Source organism: Vulpes lagopus, chromosome 1, assembly GCF_018345385.1.
Source record: "Vulpes lagopus strain Blue_001 chromosome 1, ASM1834538v1, whole genome shotgun sequence".
Classification (NCBI taxonomy): Eukaryota; Metazoa; Chordata; class Mammalia; order Carnivora; family Canidae; genus Vulpes; species Vulpes lagopus.
In genome coordinates, this window is record NC_054824.1 from 93,208,945 (window position 1) to 93,232,487 (window position 23,543).

Below are 23,543 nucleotides of genomic sequence, written 5' to 3' on the forward strand. Positions count from 1 at the left end.
ATTACAAAGAATTACAATATTTGCAGAGTAATTACATTACTCTTTATTATTAAAGACGTAATCCTAACTGTGTAAATCTAAGCCTACAGTTTGTTTAGTTTTGTGAGGACTTTTGTTTCCAAACTTGATAAGGGTGTATTTTGCTGTATTAAATATAAGACTTAAAAAGTTAATTCCATTTGGTACTATACTTTAGAGAGTCTAAGATGAGTCAGAAGCACAATATTTTAGTATTTGATTGTTCTCAATTACAGGTAACTTGATTTTAAGATCAGATTAAGACTTTTTAGGATGGCATTTAGTTAGAATTACGTAAACATTCAGCACATTCCTTTTTTCCGTAATATTTTCTAACGATAAAAGCACAAAATCATCATCAGATGAACCATGTAAATAAAAATAAAACCATAAAAGTCATATAGATTGAATTCAGCTGCATGTACCTTCATATTTCCATATGGGAATTAGATTCTTTTTTATATTAAGGATCCATAAGAATTCAGATAAGTTGTAGAAGTAATTCTCTATTATTTGTGATTTTCCACTATTCTAGTAATAACCGGTAAAACACAGGATCAGAGCAAATTTGCCCCTTTGCTTTATATTGCAGCAGCAAATAGGAAAATGGCTTTTATTGTTTCAGAGATGTTACAAATCAAGTTGCTCTTTCAAAAAGTAAAACAACAATAACTTTGCTAGTTTCTTTTCTCTCTCCTAAATTGTAAAAGGGTGCAAATAAATTAAGGACTGCATATTATTTTCAATGAGTCAAAATCATTGTATAATTTTGATATTCTGCTACTTTTTCCTGTGTAGTCTTTATAGTCCATAACATTCAAGTTTATGTATTCATTTTCTACTTAAGCTTCTCATTAATTTTTTTCATGTCATTAACTGATGATAAAAAGAAACATTAAAAGATGGCACAGGGATCTAATAAAATTCCATTATGGCTTAGAAAACAAAAGTGATAATAGACTAACTAGCCAAGAAATCATTTTTCAGTTCATGGTGCAACTTCTAATTCATTTATTTTTCCATTGTATCTCGTCAGTCTTCTCCTTGCATGGTGAGAAAACAAGATAAACCACTCCCAGCACCGCCTCCTCCCTTAAGAGATCCTCCTCCACCTCCACCTGAGAGACCTCCCCCGATCCCACCTGACAACAGACTGAGTCGTCACTTCCATCACGTGGAAAGTGTGCCTTCTAGAGACCAGCCAATGCCTCTTGAAGCCTGGTGCCCTCGGGATGTGTTTGGAACTAATCAGTCAGTGGGTTGTCGACTCTTAGGGGATGGCTCTCCAAAGCCTGGAATCACAGCAAGTTCAAATGTAAATGGAAGGCACAGTAGAATGGGCTCTGACCCTGTGCTTCTGCGAAAACACAGACGCCACGATTTGCCTTTAGAAGGAGCCAAGGTAAGGAATAAGCAAAGCAGAAGCTAAACAGTCTGCTCAAACTCTTCTGACAGGAGGTAGTATAAAAGGTTAGGCAGTGTTTTTTTGTTTTTTGTTTTGGTTTTTTGCCTGGTGTGGCACTTCCCTGAAGGTCTTTAATTTTCTCCAAGTTATAAATAATCAGAAGCTCATTAAAACTTAAAAGAAGTCAGGAAGAAGGTTCTAAGTGATGATTTAATTTTAATGTGAAGACACCAGACAATTTGCAGGAGATTTATTTCACCTTCCCTTATTTCATCTGCCAAAACTTTTTCCTATTAATAACTTGTAGGTGGGAGAATCAGTACTGTTGTGTTTTTTTTTTTTTTTAACTCATCTGGTTCTGTCTAATCTGAAAAAAGTTGACTGTAGCATATCATAAATCGATCATTGGAATTTTTGCCAATGATAGTCACCTTGTGCGTCCAGGTAAAATGAACGTTTCCCATATATAAAGGCACCACTTGCAGTTCACTCTTACAGAGCAAGCTCTTCATCCATAAAACTGAACGAGACCATCACACACACATGCATATACATGTGTGCGTGCTCACACATGCTCATCTGCCAAGGTTAAGTGGTAAAGAGAACTTTGTGTATTTAACTTCAGTGATTCTAGGGTAGCCAGGATATGAAGAGTCAAAATGTCTAGTTTGGCATTCACAGCAAGGGGAGGAGTGGTGGGAGTTTGCCCTGACTCTGCCAGTAACTCACCTTGGTACCTTCGGTATTTTAAATATATCATCTGCTTTAAATATGAAGAACTCTAAAGGTTTCCCCCAAGGTCGTCTAGAAGGTAAGTGAAAGAAAAAGTACTAATAAAACCACTTTTATAGTGTCTTCTGAAAATGGAGTGCTTTATCATCCTCAAATGTACATTCCCACAACCTGAAATCTGGATTGGAGGGATCTGCTGGGTTTTTTTTCTTTTTTCTTTTTTCTTTTTTTCCTTTAGTTTCTATTCCGTTTCATTCATATATGGTCCTACTTGTCTTGAGAAGAGGATTGGAACAGCCTCTGATGTGAATAGAGGTTATATCTCAGCAACATACTACAATTTATTTCTTGAATGGACTTTGGAAATACTTAAAATAATTATCTTAGCCAGTTCATTGAAGACTTTTTATTTCATGGTTCTTTTACATAATATGTTGTATAGTGTAAGCACTAATACAACCTGTCCTTCTAAGCCCTAGAACACTGGCTGTTAATTTTTGTATGGAAGGTTACCATTTTTTAAATTGAAGTTACTATTTCATAACTTATAGGTATGAAATTTTATTATGTTAATTATAGGTATGAAATATTAATAGTGACTTCAGTTGTGAAGATTCCTTCAAATGTTTTGTATGTGAACTTCTGTGTCTTGATCATTGATACATATTAATATGCCAGAGAACACTGAGGAAATTGCACAGTATCTCACTGAAAGGTGGATTTTAATCTTATTTAGTTTTGGCTAAATAAGCTTCATTAAGATTCTTTAAGGCCTAATCTCATATATTGTGTGTATTAATAATGCAGTGTTTATATTCTCAAAGTTAATTTCACATTACAACCAGATACAAAGTTTTAACCAAAATTAGACTTCTAAGATTTATGATTTCAGTCTATTTCTTCAACTTCTGTGGTGGATGATAAAAGAAGGATTTATATATAGTGAATGTAATAAATGCTGTAAGACAGATCTCTTTTTCTCTCTCATGATCTTTATGAAGGACCTTCAATAGGCTACAAGGTACATTATAAGTTACATACAGTAGAAAAAGCCTAACTCTTCTTACTCATTTCACTGTGGGGAAATGTAAGAGGCTGGCTTCTGCTAACATCTAACAGAGGACTGGGTCCAGCTGGGATCTTGCGGCCCTCAGTTTCTGGGCTCCTGCCTTGGAGTTTGTTTCTTACATCTTTATGGTGCTTCCATCCAAACTGATTAAATTTCACATTTGTAAGTGCTTTCTATATGCAAGACCCTCGTGGTGTTCAGGATAACCGGCATCGCAATGCTCTCTCCCCTTTCAAATTTAACCAAATGTTTTAATAGCAGAGAAACCATTCAGCTCCTTCGGGCAGAAGGAAAAATGACAAGGATAAGGCAAAGCTGATAGCTGCGTTTTAACCTGACTAAAAATCTTACCAGCACAGATCAACCAGGCTCTGGACTCAGAACAGAGTTTTATTTCCTGCTCTAGAATTTACTGGCTTTATGAATGTGAGCAACTTACTACGTCTTTGCCCCAACTCCACTTATTTTTCTTACCTTTTTTTTTTTTTATTTTTTACAAATAGAAAGATTTACTTATAACGTAAAAAATATCTTATTCTTTTTTTAATTTAAATTCCAGCACAGTTAACATACAGCGTTCTGTTAATTTCAGGTGGTCAGTGTAGTGATTCCACGCTTCTGTGCATCACCTGGTGCTCATCAGCACAAGTGCACGACTTAGTCCCTGTCACCTATTTTGTCCAGAGGGTGAGCAAAATACCTCCCCTCTGGTTACCATCAGTTCTCTAGAATTAGTGTTTCTTGGTTTGTCTCTCTTATTTTCCTTACTTTATAAAATGGAAGAATAATAGTACCTTATCTAGGAGAACCTTATCTAGGAGAATAGTTAACCTCCAAATAAATCCTCATGCTCCTCAGGCCTGGAATCAGAAGTAACAGGTAGATGTGAAGTAGCAGTGTAAGTTGTAACAGCTGACATTTTCATTCAAAATCATCATCTCTTTCTCCTTGCTCTCTATTTAGCATAATTCCTAATGAGTATGTGGCAAGCACTTGGTTGGTGAGTTAGTCCAGTATTTAAGCTGATGGTAGAAGCAAGAGAGTGTGGGTGCGCTGGGGTGGGGTTGGGCACGGGCAGGGAAAGGGCTTGGAAGAAGAAGACATCCACCATATATACAAGGAGGAAAACCCATTTTTTAATATATTTTTTCAGCACTGGCCTCCAGCCAAAGGTAGAATGTCATTTTCTTGTTTGAAATAGGAATTATTTTCCTCCTATTTTAATGAGAATGTAAGTGTTACGGTGTATCTTCACTCTCTGTACTATGAAGCATGCAGTTTTTAAAACATTTTATCCTGGGAATAAAGGGGGGTGGGGCTCTAGAATGGAAGCTGATGTATCTCCCCATAACCCTCCAGTCTCTCCAGTTGTAAGCCAATACATTCTTGTGTGAAGTAGGGACAGCACTCACTTAGACTTGTTTTCATTAGAGGTCATACTTCAAATGAACGCTTCTCTTCCCATTTTAAAGATAAGAAAACTGGAGTAAGCATGAAACGCTTAAATGAGAACTAAATGTACCTGAAGAGGAGTTCATGTAAATGAGAGACAACCCGCTTTCCTTCATCATGTGTAGTCCTCTCTGTTTGCCACTGCCCACCATCCCCTGGAGGCATTTGCCCTTTGTATTTGCATCTTCTCTGGATAAATGGTAGGGGGGGAACAAGAATAAATTATATTCTAATCACACCGTTTGCTACCTGTAGGGAGCTGTGAGGGAAAGAGCCATTGAGTTCATTGTTGAAATGAAGTGTAAGAATTCTCTGTGACTTTCTTTGACTTCCTTTCTCTCCTCCCTCCCACCTGGCACAATCAAATTAGCTAAGGTAATACTTGACTTTTAACGGGAATCTGTAAGCTAAGCATTATTAGGCTTATTTATCATCTTTTATTGGTAAGAAATTTCTTTCCTGTACTACTATTTCCTTTGTCTGAAATTCTCGGATTCTAGCCACATTTAGAAACCTGCTCTTTCATAAATGTTTTGTTGGCTAGATGTTTATTGTTGGTGGTGGTTTATTTTAATTAGTTGAGGTGAAAATATTTGCATTAAAATGTTTTAAAGTATCGTTGGATACTTGAAATTTATCTACTTATATCCAGATACTAACATTGCATTAAACTATCTTTATTCGTTCCTCTTGAAAGTTCACAAAACCCACTATTTCTAATGTGATAAAAACTATCTCTCACTTGCTGTGTTACTGTAAGTGACATTATTCTAAAATGACCCTGTGTACAAGCATCTTTTGAAGATGCTGCTTGAAATACATCAAAAGATTCCCCTTTTTGAGATTGTGGCTTTTGCTTTTTGGTGGAGAGGCACATATTTATATGAATGACGTCAAACTTATCTATAAATCTCAAGGGGCTATCAAGAAATAAGTCCTCTGTGTACATGGGCTTCATTTCCAATCTGATGTTGTAGAAGGACAAATTATAGTGATATTTTGGGGGTAGTGTTTGTGTGGGTTCACACATGTGGGATGGGGAAAATGGGTTGCATTTGGGATTTTGTATAAATAAGTTCTGTCTTAATTGTACTAAGATTATCACAAAAGTATGTGTTTGCCCTGTATATCAAGGGTCCCAAATACTTAGAAGTATTTAATTTTAGCTTAATTTTTAGCTAATACCTGAATCATAAGAAGACATTTCATACTTCAAGATTAGCACTAAATGCTATCTTGAGGCATGTAGAAACATATTAATCTGGGATAACCTAGAATTTATAATAAGTTACATGATAACTCAGATTAAACTTCTTCCATAAGTCTAAACTTCCCCTAATATATTCACATTTCTTCAGCCTGTTTTAGCTTTATGAGTACTTAGGATATTCAAGACACCAGGGGAAATACAAAATGAACAAAGCAAAGTCTAGTGAGAATGAAACAGGTATATGATTAGTTAACTAAGAGAATAGACATAGGAAAATCATTCAGAAAATACAATACGGGGTCCTCAAGAGGAAAAAAGAAATCTAATTGAGCTGCATTGTAAAAGAAGGAAGAAAGCTATGCATAAGAAGGTCACTGGCTACAGACAAGAAAAGATTGGTAGGTGTTTCTGTAGACCTGACAGGAAGGAATAGCAAGAAGGTGGGGAAAGTAGGCATAGTGAAGAAGTCAATTTTGGATGGACGGAATATGGAGAGAAAACACGTAGGGTAGATTGAAACCAATAATAGGGATCCCTGGGTGGCACAGCAGTTTAGCGCCTGCCTTTGGCCCAGGGCGCGATACTGGAGACCAGGGATCGAATCCCACGTCAGGCTCCTGGTGCATGGAGCCTGCTTCTCCCTCTGCCTATGTCTCTGCCTCTCTCTCTCACTGTGTGCCTATCATAAATAAATAAAATTTAAAAAAATGAAACCAATAATAGAATTGTCCTGAGTTCTACACTGTTATCTTTAGTTTGTGAGACAGGAAAAGGTTTTAAAGTTTGTTGTTGTTTGTTTGTTGGCAGAAGAGTAATAGGATCAGAATATTTCAGTTGGTACCATTTTCAGTGCAATTGTGGCTGATTTGGGACAGTCAGCTGGGAAAGCAGAAAAGAAAGATGTCTCCGTTGAATTAAAGAAGACCTGAATCTGGGGTCCCTGGGTGGCTCAGTTGATTTAAGTAACTGACTCTTGATTTTGGCTCAGGTCGTGATCTTAGCACAGGGAGCGTGGAGCCTGCTTAAGATTCTGCCTCTCTCTCTGCACCCCCTTCCGCCTGCCTTGCCGCTCTTAAGAAGAAGAAAGCCTGAGTGCATGGGGTTGCACAGTAAACTGCTTCAGTTGGTGCTATCAATCTACACATTTGAGAAACTATTTTTCTCTCCTATTTATAAACAGGCTTTTCAGATTTCCAAAGAATATAAAATATTTATTTTTAGCTCAACTTGTAACTTACTGCACTCACGCAGGTAGTGGCAGCTAAAATGATTCTAAGTCTATTGGAATGGGTGCAGGTGGGAACGTGGAATTTAGAGTGAAACGGTGTTTGCGATCTGTTTTATCATAATGTGTAACTATCATATGGCCTCTAACGAGGGAGACGTGCAAAAGAGAAATTGGAATTCTAGCACAGGTCCTAGTTTTTAGATGAAACTTCAGTGCTATAAGATCTAGATTGTGTAGCTCTGAATGTGTAGCTCTAAATTTGTTATATTTCAAATGTGTTCTTTAAACCATGTTTCTTATTTTAAGTTTATAGAGAAGGATGTGGACTTTTAAGCATTCTAAAGGCTTCAGTACCATTTCAGAAATATGAGGGGAGGAAAAGAAATTGGTAGGTCATAGATGGTGCTATAGAGCTATTCAGGTTATATTATAGCCTTTTGCCCCCACATCAACCTACCTTTTAAATATGAATTAGTAAGAGTTTAGGTAAGAGCCACACTATAAAACTCTAGTGATTACTTAAAGATTTTAAAATACGCCTAATTTTTTTTGTACGTGCGTGAATATACAAAGTTATTTTCTCTCTCTCTCTTTAAATGGCTTTAATTTCAAGTTGTTGGATTAGTAACAAGCAATTGTTCAGTCCCTGTAGTGTAACTGAGAAACCTGGAAATCGGAAATTCTTATTCTGAGTAATTAAACACTGGTTCTCTACGGTACCTTATGAGCAAGGTAACAGTTTTAGTTTGTGTTGTTCACACTGAAAATTCCATTTAAAATTGCCTGCACTTTGAAACCCAGAACAGGTCTCTAGTTGCCAATAGTGTTGAAGCTCCAAGCCTTGAAAGATGAAAGGCCTTTCTGATTGTACTCATGTACTATTTTATCAAGAAGTTTAAAAATATTCTATTAACTCCAGAGAGAGATGATTTAGAACACTTTTGTTTGGGAGAATTGAAATAAGAATTGCACCAGTACTGCTTTCTTTTTCCTAGAGAGAATGGTAACTTCTCAATAAAAATTTATTGGTATTTGGGGAAACTTTACTATCTTTGTATCTAGCCAATATCTGATTTATAGAAATTAAAGTACATATTCCTTCTCAATATGTATAAGAATCATGTTGTATTATATGTTTTACCTATAACTCGGTACTCCTTTGGGTGGTAGTGAATAATCACTATGGTGCTACTGACTCCCTAAGTAAATTATATGATATTTTACTTGTCTAAATAAACTGAAATTACATATTCTTTTCAAAATTATAGTTCTTCTAAGAGCTGCTGCTGTTTTAAGGTCCTCCACAAGTTAAATTCTAAACCAACCCTTTGATGTCCTTTCAGGTCTTTTCCAATGGTCACCTGGGAAGCGAGGAGTATGATGTTCCTCCCCGGCTTTCACCTCCTCCTCCAGCTGCCACCCTTGTCCCTAGCATCAAGTGAGTTACTTGGAGATCATTTGTCCGTGCATAAAGATATGATAATAGTGGATGTGAAGTACACAATACAGAAAGTACAAAGTGACTAGAAACTTGAATAGAAAGTCAACAAAAATGATCTAGCCAGGTTTAGAAACTAAGGTACCAGAAATCAAGATCCTTCCTCTTCTTTGCTGGTAACCACAGCATCTATGATACTTATCTAACTCTGGGATTACATGTGGGATTGCACATGGAAGAACAGGGAGAGAAAACTTACGTCATCTTTGTACCCGAGAAGAGGAAAGATAGCACAAGGAGCTTTCCCTTCCAATTTACCTCTCTCCCTGAGTGGTGTCACATTTATCCCAACTATCCAGTGTGGTATCAGAAAATAACCTTTGATTCTTTCAATTTTCTTGATTCCTAAACTTATTCAGCCACTAAATCCTATTGATTGTTCTTTTGAAGTTTTTTATAATCAGCTAAATCTGCCCCATTGCCTCAGAGTTGGACAACTGAAAGAAGCTTACACATGATATGTTATGATCTTAGTATTAATGGATTTTAAAATGAGTTAACTGAAAAATAAGTTAACCTGGGTTGTCTCATTTGAAAAACGAGGACACAAGAAACACATTGGACAGTCAGTTAAATGATATATGTACCCACGTCAAACCAGGATAAAACCAGGTCTCCTGATTCCCATTTTCCTACTCTTTATGTATTTTTTTAAAGATTTATTTATTTATTTATGAGAGAGAGAATGAGAGAGAGAGAGAGGCAGAGACACGGGAGGAGGGAGAAGCAGGCTCCATGCCAGGAGCCCGATGCGGGACTCGATCCCGGAACTCCAGGATCACGCCCTGAGCTGAAGGCGGCGCTAAACCGCTGAGCCACCCAGGGATCCCCTCCTACTCTTTATATTAAATAAGACTACTGGGAGGCCCGGGTGGCTCAGCGGTTTAGCGCCTGCCTTCAGCCCAGGGCGTGATCCTGGAGTCCTTGGATCGAGTCCCACATCGGGCTCCCTGCATGGAGCCTGCTTCTCCCTCTGCCTGTGTCTCTGCCTCTCTCTCTCTCTGTGTCCCTCATGAATAAATAAATAAACTCTTTATAAATCAATCAACCAATCAGACTACCTGCCTTTTCTCCAATAGATTTTGTTTACACAGCTGAAATAATTTAAATTCTACTTTCCCCAAACCACTTTCCTACTTAAAACCTAGCATTGTTTTCTTTCTTTTTATATGCTCTTCTGCTAGCAGTAAGATCCACAGGATTTTACTCAACTAAAATATTGTTCAGTAATTCCTAATGCTTGCCCTCCAGTCTTGTCTTGATTTTTTTGTTGTTGTTGTTTTTTGAGTTTTTCAAGTTCTTCTCGCCTGTGCACCACCCTTTCAGAATCTTTATTCTAAAGGTCCATGTCTCAGGCTCTATTTCTTTTTTTTTTTTTTTTTTTTTTTTTTTTTTTTTTTTTTTTTTTTTTCAGGCTCTATTTCTTTATGAAAACTTCTGTGACCCTTCATTCATAATGATAGTAAGTGGTAAAACTAATTCTCATTTTTCCTACAGTTAACTCTCTACACATTTAACTATGTAGTCTGCTCCATGGTTTTCTAATTTTAAAGTGCTTCTCCACATTGAAAATATTAGGGTTTGAGAACAAAACCTTTTTTATTTTCTGATTCTTCCATAACACCGTATTGTTTTGAGGTGTAGTGAATATATTGAGAGTACCTGGTTGCTTGGTTGATTATTGGGTAAGAACTCACCTCTAATTGAAAGTCTTAAAGCATCTTAACTTCTTCCTCTGCTGGTCCCCTAGAGACCCCTATACATATAAATACAAAAGAAGGATAAGCTAAATCCCAGCCCCCAAGAAATTTACACTCTATTTGAGAAAATAAAATTAAATTACATGGAATCTCTAGAGAACATTATGCACTAAACTGTACAATTCTTACTTGTTAGTTTTACTTAGGCTTGGAGGAAAACTGTTACAGGCTTTGTAAGTCCAAAAATGTTTAGTTGAGAGGATGGAAATCCCCTAACAGAGAATAGACACAGATCAAAAAGGGAGCAGACGAGAAAAAGCAAGAGTGTGAAATGTGACATCACTCAGGGGACAGTGGGAAACTAAGGTAATTGGAGCATTCTCCAATGGTAACTCCTGGGAACTGCCAGATAACGTAGCTGACATAAAAGTTGGAGTCAAATACACATATTCTGTATAGGAAGCTCTAAATCAGTAAGAACTATATGATAGCCTCAAATGAACTCTGGATATACGTATATGTAGTAAAACATCTAAGTTCAATTAACTCTGATAATTCAGAGAAGATCAGAAAATGAAGTAAATAAAATCTTGCCAATTGGGAGATTAAATTTGAGTATCATTTATTAAATTCATATTGGCAAGTGGGATAAAAAGCAGAGGTTGCAGTTTGCTTCCTATATATTTAATATTAGATACCTGTTTCTCCTACAAATTAAGAATAAATTCATAGGATAATGTATTTTATTGATATTTTTCTACTACTTCAGTTTGTAAGTGCATGTGATTATATATTGTCCCCATTTACTCTTGATTTTTCCCTCAGAAACAGTGCAGTTGCTTTATTTAAACAGAGAAATATTTTAACAACATATGTTTAACAGCAAATTAGTTTTCAGTTTTACGTGCTGCAAATTAACCATAATTAACAATACAAGTGTTGACTTTTAATGGCACATTTATCTTTTCAGTTTTTTATTCTGACAATATAGGTAGCAGTTGTTTGTTCTATAAAATATGGAAACTGTAGGAAAGAATTAATGAATATATAAATACAAGTGTATACATGCTCCAAATACTAATGTCTAGAGTTTTAACGTTTTGACATTTTTCAGACTTTTACTTTGTAGTGCAAATTTTTACTAAATTATATGTGTCTTGAAATAAGTTGACCAAAGCTGAGTAAGTTATTCCTTGGCTAAATAGCATACATACCGCCTTTAAAGCCAAGATAAGAATTTTGGTTTGGTTAGTTTCAGAAGGTTTCCATCAGCACTCTGACGTGACCCTGGTTTGCATTTTTAAAGAATTTCCCCGGCTGTTATGTGGAAAATTGTCTTTGGACAGCAGAAGTGAAAGCAGGGAGACCAGCAGAGAATATAGTCATCTGCTGTGGTAGACCAGTCAGAGATAGTCAGGACTTTGCCTGGAGTAACAGTGATGGAGCTCCTGGATCAGCTTTGGGCATATTTTGATGCAGTTGTACCCATTAATAAATTGGATATCTGTGAAGTATGAGAGTCACTGATGACCCCTACATGCATTTTTGGCTAAAGAAACTGAATTGTTGGTGCCATTTCCCAAAGTGAGGGAGACTGGAGAAGGAACAGATGTGGGAACAGGACAGAGGTATAAAATTGAGACTTAGGGATCTGCTGAGTTTGGGATGCTTATTACATACACACACACACACCCCTAAATAGAAGTGTTGAGGGAACAGGTGGACATACCATCTAAGCTTTAAACTTTATATTATATTCAGGTTACTATTTCAGTAGGTACCATCTAAAGCTAATAAATTTATTTCTACATGCCCAGTGCTCAAATTTAGTAGATGGGTTACACTCTTAGACACATGAGTAGAATTCTGAAATTTTTAACAATATGGAACTTATATATTAAAGCATTACATTGCAGTAGACTATACCATTTCCCCCTGAAGTGTTAATTATAGAAAATATATTTAGAACACTTCTATAGAGTAAAGTTTTAGTAGACATTTTTGGTTATTATCAAAATATCCCCATTTATATACTAAATTGCTAGGGAAAATAAACTAGAAATGTCACTTTGTGAATGTAGCATCAGCATCTGTGCGTGTGAACGTGCGCGTGGTTGTGGTTGTCTTTAAACAGTTGCCAGAAAGGTCTCTATATAAATCTAAGTGTGATACGATAAAAGCTAGATCAACGTGAGCGAAATGATTTGGCAAATTCATGGTAGGGGGAAATCTTTGTTTTGTTTTGCGTTTAACTAGAAAGTGGATGACAGAGAAAGAAGAGGAAAAAATACTAAGCCATGAGTGATATTAATACAAATACCACACTGTAATTTAAAAACATTTAAAGGAATGGAAATTTTTCATTTTGTATGTGGCACTGGGCTTCATTGCTTGTACTTAGTGTCAGAAGAGCCCGAAAACGTTCCATTATCGTTCACCTGAGGATCAGTGTTGACAATATGTACTTTGATTTTACATGAATCCTCTCTATGCTCAGTGATAAGAAATTAGTATTATCTATTTAAATATAAGAAAATATGGTAGAAAACTTTTTAATGGAAGACAAAGCTGTAATTAAGGGCTACTCTATTTTCTTAATCCTAGCAAATGAATATGTTTGCTCTTTTATTAGTTTCAGAACCAGTTTTCCTCTGGTACTGTAAAATCTTTTTAAGACTTGCCAAGACATTGCACAATTTTTGTTTTTTTTACCTTGGGTCAATGAAAAGGTGCTCTATTACCCAAGATGGCAGTCTCCTATAAATAACATAAATTTAATAACATAAATTGTTATTTATAGGACATGATATATAGGGGATGGTAGAGAGTAGGTCCTTCTTTTCAGTTTGTTCACTGTGATCGCTGTGGCATTCTTTTGTTGTATCATGTAGAATGTTTGTGAATTTGATTTTGACCTACTGATGTGACTTAATATTTGAAACTCAAATTTAACTTATGAATCAGTGAGATTATGCAGGAAAATACAGTTTTGTTCAAATCTCCTGCAAAGCAGTTTGCCCATCCTAAAATAGGTTCTCTGGTGTTCTGTGGAGAAGCCCTAGAACCTATATGATACATTGATAAAAACAGTTGAGGGTTGCAAGTATATAGTTTTAAACCAGACTCAACAGAAAAAGCAATAATGTGTAGAAAATGTACGAGATAAATATGAATATTATTTTTCTCATTTTTATTATACTATTATAATTTCTAAATTCACGTAGAATTGCAATTCCTTCTCCTCTTCTGTGGGAAAACATTTGGTAGATGGCTATAATCTGGATAGGAGGGAATGCCACTAACTCCAATAATGTTTAGTTTTCTCTGACTAAAAGCTATGATGGGAACGGTTACAACATTGATCCTAGTAGTCTGACAAACCTATTACTTATAATTTACAAAAAAAAAAAAACATTTTATGATCACAAAAAGTTAGGTAGCCTTAGAAATGTGAGCCATTTGGGTGCCTGGGTGACTGAGCTGGTTAAGTGTCCGATTGGACCTTGGCTTCCTTAGATGTGAGCCCCATATCAGGCTCTGCACTGAGCATGGAGCCTGCTTGAGACTCTCTCTCTCTCCTTCTCTCTCTCTCTCTCTCTCTCCATCTCCATCTCCATCTCCCTCTGCCCCTCCCCTTGCTTATACTCTCTCTCTCACTCTCTCAAAAAAAAAAAAAAAAAAAAACAAAACAAAAAGTGAGCCACTGGATTCTATTTAAATATACAGTATAAAATGTATTCCTTATACGGTCTCTTTTTTGTCCCACAGAGGCATAATCTATCATATATTCTCCATTTCTCCATAAACATACTGATCTATTGACAGAAAACATGTAGGGTTAGAATGAGGTTCTGTTTTCATTTTAAGTGAAGGCATCTTTCTACAAGATTCTATAAGATTCAAGCATTTCTTAGTTCCTGTTAATAAGTCTAAATTCACGTAGTAAGTTAGTTATGTCATCTTATTTGAAAACCACTAAGAATATTCAGCGTATTTGTGAAGGATGCTTATCTACAATATCTGAAATGAGTTAAAATGAATTTTTAATCTTAAAATGAAATTTTTCCAGTGGTTAAAGCATAACTTATGCACAGTAAAATTCAGCTTTGTGAGTTCTAATGCATAGCTTTGTAATCACCACCACAATCAAGTTATAGAACAGTTCCTTCACTCCAAAAAACACCCCCGTGCCTTATGTCAGTTTCTCCCCTCACCCCAAACTCCTGGACATTACCAATCTGATTTATGTCCATGTAGTTTTGCCTTTTCCATAAGGTCATATAAATAGAAACCACTAAGAAAAATAGAAAATAGAAACATGCGGTGCATAGCCCCTTGAGTCTGGCTTCTTTCTACTTAGTATAATGCTTTTGAGATTCATCTATGTTGTCAACTGTATCAATAATTTGTTCCTTTTTATTGCTCCAGCGTAAGCATTCCAATTTAAAACATACTACAGGGGCAGCCCCGATGGCGCAGCGGTTTAGGGCCGCTTGCAGCCTGGCATGTGATCCTGGAGACCCGGGATTGAGTCCCACATCAGGCTCTCTGCACAGAGCCTGCTTCTCCCTCTGCCTGTGTCTCTGCATTCTCTCTCTCTCTCTCTTTCTGTGTCTCTGTGAATAAATAAAAATCTAAAAAAAAAGTGTTAAAAAAATCAAATAAAACATACTACGGCTTGGTTATCCATCCCTCCACTAGGGACACTTGAGCTGTTTCCAGTTTTTGGCAATTACAAATAATGCCACTTTAAATATCATCGTAAGGTCTTTAACATCCAACATATATTGGAAAGATAGATTCTCAATAAAGGTATGTGTTTCCTCGGTATCTACTTGATTTCTAAAGCAGAACCCTTAAAAATTTTAGAGATCTATATTGGTTCTGAATAAGTTCCCTTAAAAAAGTCACTTAAAATTTTTTCTCCAATTTATATACAAGTCTGTGAATGCTATAATTAAAGCTTATAGGAAGGCTTAATGTTAAACTTAATAATAGACCACACCAACTTTTCTTGGTGTCATGAAAGAACCTTCAAAATCACTCTGATGTACTGAGGAAGTTATTTGTGGCATATATGCAATCACTTCAAATACAGCTTTATTTTATGTTACCACTTCTCAGGGCAAGGACTTCCCTGAGTTAACTATTTTCCCTGTTAGTATTGTGACATTAATACAAGAGATATGGACTAATATATACAACAGGTTCTGAAGATCTGGTTTTAAGAAAATACATTTTTTAAAACCTTGTCTTCAGATATGATTAAACAAACATTTTTACATGTAGAAAACGAGCAAAATAGTATATTTAAGATGCTTTTCTAGATTATGAAAGAATCCTTAAAAACAAGATTGTTCTTTTTCCCTTAGCAGCTTGGTCACCTATTTCTCTGATAACCACTCATTTTTGTCTAAAAGCTGTGAGTGCTCCCCTGGACACACACCTGCCAGGCCTTTGTTGACTCAGGGTCTAGCTGGAAGCATTTTGCAATTCAGGACAGAAATAGATGACAGACATAGATGAGTACATAGAAAACACAATGTCCGTGAAGGAACATATACCAAATACACATAATTGAACAAATTAAATTTGAAAGAAACCTGTTTTGTCAGGCAGTGTCACAGGAGGTTTGTCTATAGACAATAAAAATGGATATTTCTACTTTGCCTTTCTTCTGGAAAAGTTGATGGACTAAGTGCGTTACCAGGAACTCGCTCAGTTGAAGGAAAGAAAAGCACATGGCAAGGGTGATGTTGGAGTTCTAGGTTACCTAAATAAAGCCAGTGGGATGTGCAGGTCACCCCCCTCACACCAAGGATATAAAATGCTCTAGAGGGGTGTATCTGTGAGTTGGTTATGAAATGTAAAAATCACTAAGAGCAGCATTAGAAAATATATTCTCGGTTTCTTTCAAGTGTGCACTTGCAGAAAGCGGATGTATTTCTCACGAAGGCTCCAATAACTAACACACAGTGGATTTAACAAGAGGTGCAGGTGGGGGAGAAAATGACTGTGCGCCTTTGAGAGAATGTGTCCTTGTGCATTACCAGCGGATTAACTCCAGAATGACAGCCACCATGCAGAATGCCGGGCCAGCGTATGAGGCTCATGTAAAGGGGATGAAGTAATGGGTGTAAGTGGCAAGACGGTTTACTTGGCAGCTTTACCTTGGAAGCAGCCAAATGCAGTCTGCTCTATTTTGTTCCTCTGATATCCTAAACATTTCTCAGAAGCCAAATCAAGGACCGAAAATTTTCTAGTGTCCATAGGTTAGGTATTTTCTCCGCTGCCAAAAGTAATCATACATGATAGCTGCCGAAAATTGTTAAACTTGTTATTTTATCACTTACTTAGTTGCAAGTAAAATCGAACCTCCTTTTTAAATTAGTTTGTGAAGGGGAAGAAAATCCCACATACAATTACAAATCGTGTAATTTATGTGCAGAGATGTCTCTTATATTAATTGTATACTTTCTTTTTTTTTTTAATTGTATACTTTCTATACAACTTCTTTATCTTCTGTGTACCTTGTCTTTTTATTAAAACTATTTTTTAGAGAAGTGTAGAGTGATGAGAGGTTTTATTTTTTTTTAGATTCACAGCACAATTGAGAAGGTATGGTGGTTTCCCACATACTTCCCGCCCCCATACATGCCTTGCCTTTTCCAATATCAGCATCTTCTACCTTCATGGTACATTTATTAAAACAGCTGAACCTGTATTGACACATAATCACCCCAAGTCCATACTGTACATTCCCATTTTTTATGATAGAAACTGCTTTTATTTTTCCCCTTCAGAACTGGATAAGATTAATTTGATATAAGAAGTTATATAATGCTGAATAAAATGCACTGGAGTGAGGGGCACCTGGGTGACGCAGTCAGTTAAACGCCCAGTTGAGCATCCAGCTCTTGGTTTTGGCTCAGGTCATGATCTCAGTCAGGATTGTGAGATTGAGCCCAGCCTTATACTCCGTGCTGAGCATAGTGTCTGCTAAAGTTTCTCTCTTCCTCTCCCTCTACCCCTCCCCCTCCCCATGCATTCTCTCTCTAAAATAAATCTTCAAAAAAAAGTTTTTTTATGCACTGGAATATTATAAACTGGCTTACCTAAGTAGAATATTATATTGATAGAAGTTTGCATTAAAAATACAAAGAAAAATCTGACTCTTTAGAACTTATTAAAACGCTGATAAATGGGATATCTAAGCACTTTTTTGGATTTAGATACAAATGCCACTTGAAGACATTTTTCACTTCTATATATAATCCACTAAAATCCATTTAAGCTAATAATCTATGATTAGTAAATTTTAGCTTTAAGCCCTTATTATTCCATAAAATCTTAGATGGGCTTTACTTCTCATTTTCTTCAGAAATACCCCATCTGTTGATTTGCAGGAAGGCACAAGGGGGAGGTGTGTGAATTACCCAGATGAAATTCTTTATCGTTGAAGAGAAAATATAGAATCAGCCATAACGGTTGTGGTTTCAAAGACTGCCCATTCTTGTCTCAACATGCAGTCCTTCTTTGGAAACTCTTAAATCTTTGGAAGTAATCCACAACAGGCAGATAGATGGTAGACTTCTAACATGGATGTTGTTGAACAATTGGTCAGTAAGTCTTTTCCTTTTTCTTTTATACAAGATATGCTTGAATTGCATAGGAAAACAGGATTCATTATGAATGAAAGTATATTAGGACATAGAAAGGATGTATATTGTTTGATTTGCTAATAGAACCCATTCTGGTCCTTGACTTAGGTAAATAGATGTCTGTGTTTATAAGACTTAGAAGGGTCATGTTTGAAGTCCCTACTCTAATACCCATCAATCGGATCACCATTTTGCAATTCATGTTCTCACCAGCTCTTCTACTTCCTCTAAGGTTGCACCACAGGAGGTGTCCCCCTTAGGTTATTAATAAGGTTATGAGCTTGGGCTCTGGGCAGGGACAGTGGACTTTCTGTCACTGTGCTTTCATCTCACTCTAAACTGTCATCTGAATTCAGAGATAGCTCAAACAAACAAGGATTCAAAAATCCGCATTGAAAAAAGTCTTCAAAGACAGGTAAAATATGCTTTTGAAAAGTCTTAAGAGAGACATTTCTTCTAATCTTTGAACTTTCTAAGGATTCAAATACATAGTTGAAACTTGAAAACTTGAACGTTTTTCACAATGTCTTCTTGTTATGGGCGCAGAGAAAAGCCCTTAAAATTTTTCTCATTCTAGCTAGTGAGAAGAAATCTAGATGAAGTTATTTCAGGCTTGATGGCACATATACCAAAGGACTCTTGCTCCCTCTACAGAAGGTGCTTCAATATTGCAGTCACAAAGATTTTTTTTTTTTTTTTTAATATTTTTAATGAAACAGAGGTTCACAATGATTAACAAAAGCTTCCGATTTATATATTAGCAACAGTGTCTTGCAAACTGGTTGGATCTCCTAAAGTTAGGGTAGGTTTGTGTGTTTCTTGCATAAGCAAGGGTCGGATTTAACTTCATTAGCAACAACTGTGGGAAAACGGTATGTTTTGTATTCTTGTTTTGCTTTGTTTTATTTATTCTCATAGATGGGTAAAATGCCTGAAAATTTCTTTTGATATTAGGTAATTGTTGTACTCATTCTTGTTCTTTTTTATTTAGCCAGGGAATTGAAGCCATAAAAATAATGTACTGTACCTCAAAGACTTAATAAGTTCTCTTATTATCTACTTCTAATTGTTCCAGTCATTTTTAGTTCTTAGTAAGGGGGAAAAAATTAACAATTTGAATTGTACTTGAACTTTACAGGAGAAAGAATTCATTTAATTGAACTGAATTTTTTTCAGCTATAGGTAATATTCACAAGAGACAGAAAGTTTGACCTTTCTATAAAGACTTCACTAATACATAAAACTACCATGCGTATATATTTATTATCTTAATTTACCCATTTAAGTTAAATTGGAACAAAATGGTAATATTTTAATGACTTTGGTTTGGATAATTTTATACATCTTTTTAAACTTTAAGACCTTTTTAATCTGACAGGATACTAGTTTTTCATACTGTGCCATTTAAAGTTATAAGTATGAAAATTCTTTTATTTCATCACTAGAGTCTTAACAAAAGATTGAAAATCCTTTTCATTTGTATTTAGTATAAGAACAGCCCTTCGGATGTTACCCTGTAATGGAAAAATGAACACAAGTGACAAAGTAGTTCCTTTGATTTAAGTCTATCACACCCGACTCCATGTTTTGAATTGTTATGCTTAAACTAGACTGGATTTTCTTCCCTCTCTGGTAGGTGTACTGGCCCGTTAGCAAATCCCCTTTCAGAGAAAACCAGAGACTCAGTCGAGGAAGATGATGATGAATACAAGATTCCTTCATCCCATCCTGTTTCCCTGAATTCACAACCATCTCATTGCCATAACGTAAAACCTCCTCTTAGGTAAGCATACGGGCAGCTTTTATCACCTCACATCTCACAGCATAAACATTATCATGTGTGGTTTTTGTTTTTAAGCATCTGAATCACATGTATTTAATTAAAAATCCTTCCTGTTCAAAGCCTTCTCTTCCTATATACCATTTTCTGCATTATTTTCAGGGAAAACTCAAAGATGCAGATTTCTCATTAATCAGGAAGTCATTTAATTAAATAAATTGACGAGTAAATCTAATGGACCATTTTGTTGGCCCTCTCCCCACTTAGAACAAATTATAGTCTGATAAAACTTTGCTGTACATTATGTATTGCGGTGATTCATGAATTTTCAGTACACTAGTTTCAATGCATTTTATCAGTTCTAAGCACCTATCTCAGAAGAGAAATCAGTGCTCAGAAACTAAAGTATTATCCGACCTTCCGTGGAATTTTTTTTCATGATATAAAGACTAGTATATATTCATTTCCCTTCTTGATATGCTACCTACTTCTATTCATCATATCCTGAAGAAGTCAACAAACAAAAACACAACCAAAAACACTAAAAGTATTTCCCTTAACTATCTTTTTTTTTTATCAGAAACTATTTTACCTTTCCTTAGATCAAATAAGAATGTGAGGAACAGTGTTTTTCTTTTTTTTCTTCTTGTCAGTCATTTGTTCTTATAATAAAGACATTCTTGGTCTTCAAAATGGCAGCTCTACTGAGGTATATAAGAGTTATTAAAAATGAGTAGTGTGGGGCAGCCCGGGTGGCTCAGCGGTTTACCGCCACCTTCGGCCCAGGTCCTGGAGACCCAGGATCGAGTCCCATGTCGGGCTCCCTGCATGGAGCCTGCTTCTCCCTCTGCCTGTGTGTGTCTCATGAATAAATAAAATGTTTAAAAAAAATAAAAATAAAAAATAAACATGAGTAGTGTGTGTTGAAATATTGATGTTTTTAAATTAGAAGGATGATTCTACACTTACATAATTGAGTTAATAATCTGTGGTCTCAAATATTTTTCTTTTTTCTCACCTGACTTACATGAGGTACTCAATAAGTCAAATCTCAGTTTTAAACCTTACTTTGTGAACTCATTTCCTTAATGTGACGGAATCCCTGGAGCTCTGCTGGGCACACTGCAAATGGCTCAGGCCCAGCCTTCCTGCCTCCCAGCATCTCTCGATTGAGGATAGAACTGCCAAACACCTCAGCCATCTATGTCATCTTTACTTCATGGGCCATTTCGTTTTCAAGGTCAAGTCCATCAGTGGAAAGCATTTTATTTTATTTTATTTTATTTTATTTTTTTAGTGGAAAGCATTTTATTAGTGGAGTGTTTCTTTCTTTCCAGATGAAAAATCTAAAAAATGTTTTAGTGCCTTTCTTTGAGTATCACACTGAGGTGAAATCCAATGCTTGGAAAAGAGGAGCAAATCTTCATTTTAGCCAGAGAGGTATCTACAAGAGTGACCCTCGTTCGAATTATCAACACTCTGCAGAGTTCTTATCCAGGATTACTAACATTCTGCAGTCTAGGGTTCCATATTTCAAAACAAAAATCAAAGTATTTCTTGCTAATCACTGGTGTTTAAGACATTAATTGATAAAATGGTGTCACTGAGAAGATAAATAACTGAGAGGCAATTTGTTATATCAGAAGAACCAAATGTCTACTACTTTTATTAGAGGGAAGTTATTCCTTCACATCAAACACAAATTGTCACAATTCTTAGGTCTTTTGGCTCTTACAAATGTATAGTAATTTTTAAAGACTGAAGTAAGATGAGCTTTTTTGGTTTCCTTGGGATTTCATTTTTTTTCCAGAAGCTGAAGAAGTGAGAGGTATAATTTCAATGCTTTAAATTTTAATTGTCAGATCATATTGGATGAGATTTTTGATGGTAGGCCTCCCAAATCCTGAAAATAAATTTGAATTATGACCACCATTACCATCTTTCTATTGTTATAGAGAAGTAATAAATGTTGATAATCCCTAAACTTAATTGGAGAGAATTTTTTATCTAATTTGTTCTTGAAAGCCGATGGATCAAGTACCTTCTTATGTCCTCCACAGAGCACTCTTTAAGCTTAAACACTTCTTTCCCAGTGCATTTTCCCACTTTGGAATATCAGAAGAAATTGTCAATATGTGGAAAAAGTTAAACAGTAGATGAATAATTCAATTCAGTTTCAGTAAAAATCCATCATTATTATGAAAATTCAATACATGATAACTATTTTCAAATGAACCATCTCTGGCCCCTGAAATAGATGTGGCCACCAGAGAGAATGGAAATGAATTTCAGATGAAGCCACTCTTGCAGTAACTATTTAAATATCCACTATCTCCTCCATTATGTATGTACTTTTACTTTGCCCCAAGAATTCAGAGTAAATCAGAAAAAGGAAAATATAAACTCTGCTTTCTATAGTTTTTTTGTGAACAGAATAACTTGGTGAGCAGAGTTCGTTGTTACACAGCTATATTCTAAAGACAAAATATGGGATGCCTGGGTGGCTCAGCAGTTAAGTGCCTGCCTTCGGCCCAGGGCATGATCCTGGAGTCCTGGGATAGAGTCCCACATCAGGCTCCCTGCAGGGAGCCTGCTTCTCCCTCTGCCTGTGTCTCTGCCTCTCTGTCTCTCATGAATAAATTGAAACTTAAAAAAATACAAAATATGCCCTGAACTTTGTCTTCCCACTATCTTCCCATGCCCCAATTTTGTCCATTATGTTCAGAGTATGATTCCAATGTCCAATACAAATAACAAAAATACTTTTTTAGTAAGTATTATCTTTCACAGACCCCCAGATTCAAATATATGTTGTGTACCCAAGGCCTTTGCCAATGCCACTTTTCTACAGTTGTCAGAAGTGCGAGAGTTTTCATCCTAACAGTAGTGAAATCCGAAAACAGACCTCAGGTCTTTGAATATGTCTATCAGAATTTTAATGAAACTACAGAACATTTAATAATTCTTTGATGGGTTCAGTTTATTATAAGGAAAGCTTAAAGTATAGAAATAAAAACATGTTAAATACCATCAACAAATAATAAAGCTGTTGGGACTATTACATATTTGTTTTGCCTTACTGCATGTTTTTCTTCAACACTTGACAAGGTACTATTGAACTTGTCCAAATATATGTTAATTTTCACAGTTGTGTTTAGCTTATCAACAATTTTTGTGGCCCTTGTAATTGTGATTTCACTTTAAGAAAAGATTGTCTTTCATGAGCTATTTACTCCTTCTTTGTAAAAATAGTTCTGAGTAAGAATGTCTAGGAAATATTTCTTATACTTTTTCCAGAAAAGGAAATTACATTTACTTTCAAGCTTTAGCATATGATCAGGATTGCTAGTTCCTATCACCCCTCCAAATTACTTTTAAATGGAAAATAATTTTTCTTCTGATTTTTGTCCTGTGATCTCTGCTTTAGGTCTTGTGATAATGGTCATTGTGTATTGAATGGAACACATGGTACATCTTCAGAGGTGAAGAAATCAAACATCCCTGAATTAGGCATTTATTTAAAGGGTATGTATAAAACATATTCTCTTTGTGTTCTACATCTTAATGGTCAGAATTTAAAGGCAAAATTCCGTGCCATTGTTATACTGAAAATACATTAAGATTTTGTGTTATCCTCTAGGAGATGTTTTTGATTCAGCCTCTGATCCAGTGCCATTACCACCTGCCAGGCCTCCAACTCGGGACAATCCAAAGCATGGTTCTTCACTCAACAGGACGCCCTCTGATTATGATCTTCTCATCCCTCCATTAGGTTGAAACCTTTAAAAAA

The 23,543-nt window shown here is 35.9% G+C and overlaps 1 protein-coding gene across 3 annotated transcripts in view; it reads left to right on the forward strand.

Annotated features, from left to right (window-relative positions):
• CBLB (Cbl proto-oncogene B) overlaps positions 1-23,543 on the forward strand; it is a 221,328-nt gene that overhangs the window by 163,518 nt on the left and 34,267 nt on the right. For 2 of the 3 annotated variants that reach the window (XM_041750956.1, XM_041750954.1), the window contains exons 12-16: positions 1,055-1,420; positions 8,458-8,552; positions 19,610-19,756; positions 23,181-23,278; positions 23,394-23,525. In XM_041750956.1, the coding sequence (XP_041606890.1) occupies positions 1,055-1,420; positions 8,458-8,552; positions 19,610-19,756; positions 23,181-23,278; positions 23,394-23,525 (838 nt within the window). The remainder of the gene's footprint in view (positions 1-1,054; positions 1,421-8,457; positions 8,553-19,609; positions 19,757-23,180; positions 23,279-23,393; positions 23,526-23,543) is intronic. The other variant, XM_041750958.1, reaches the window with a different exon arrangement.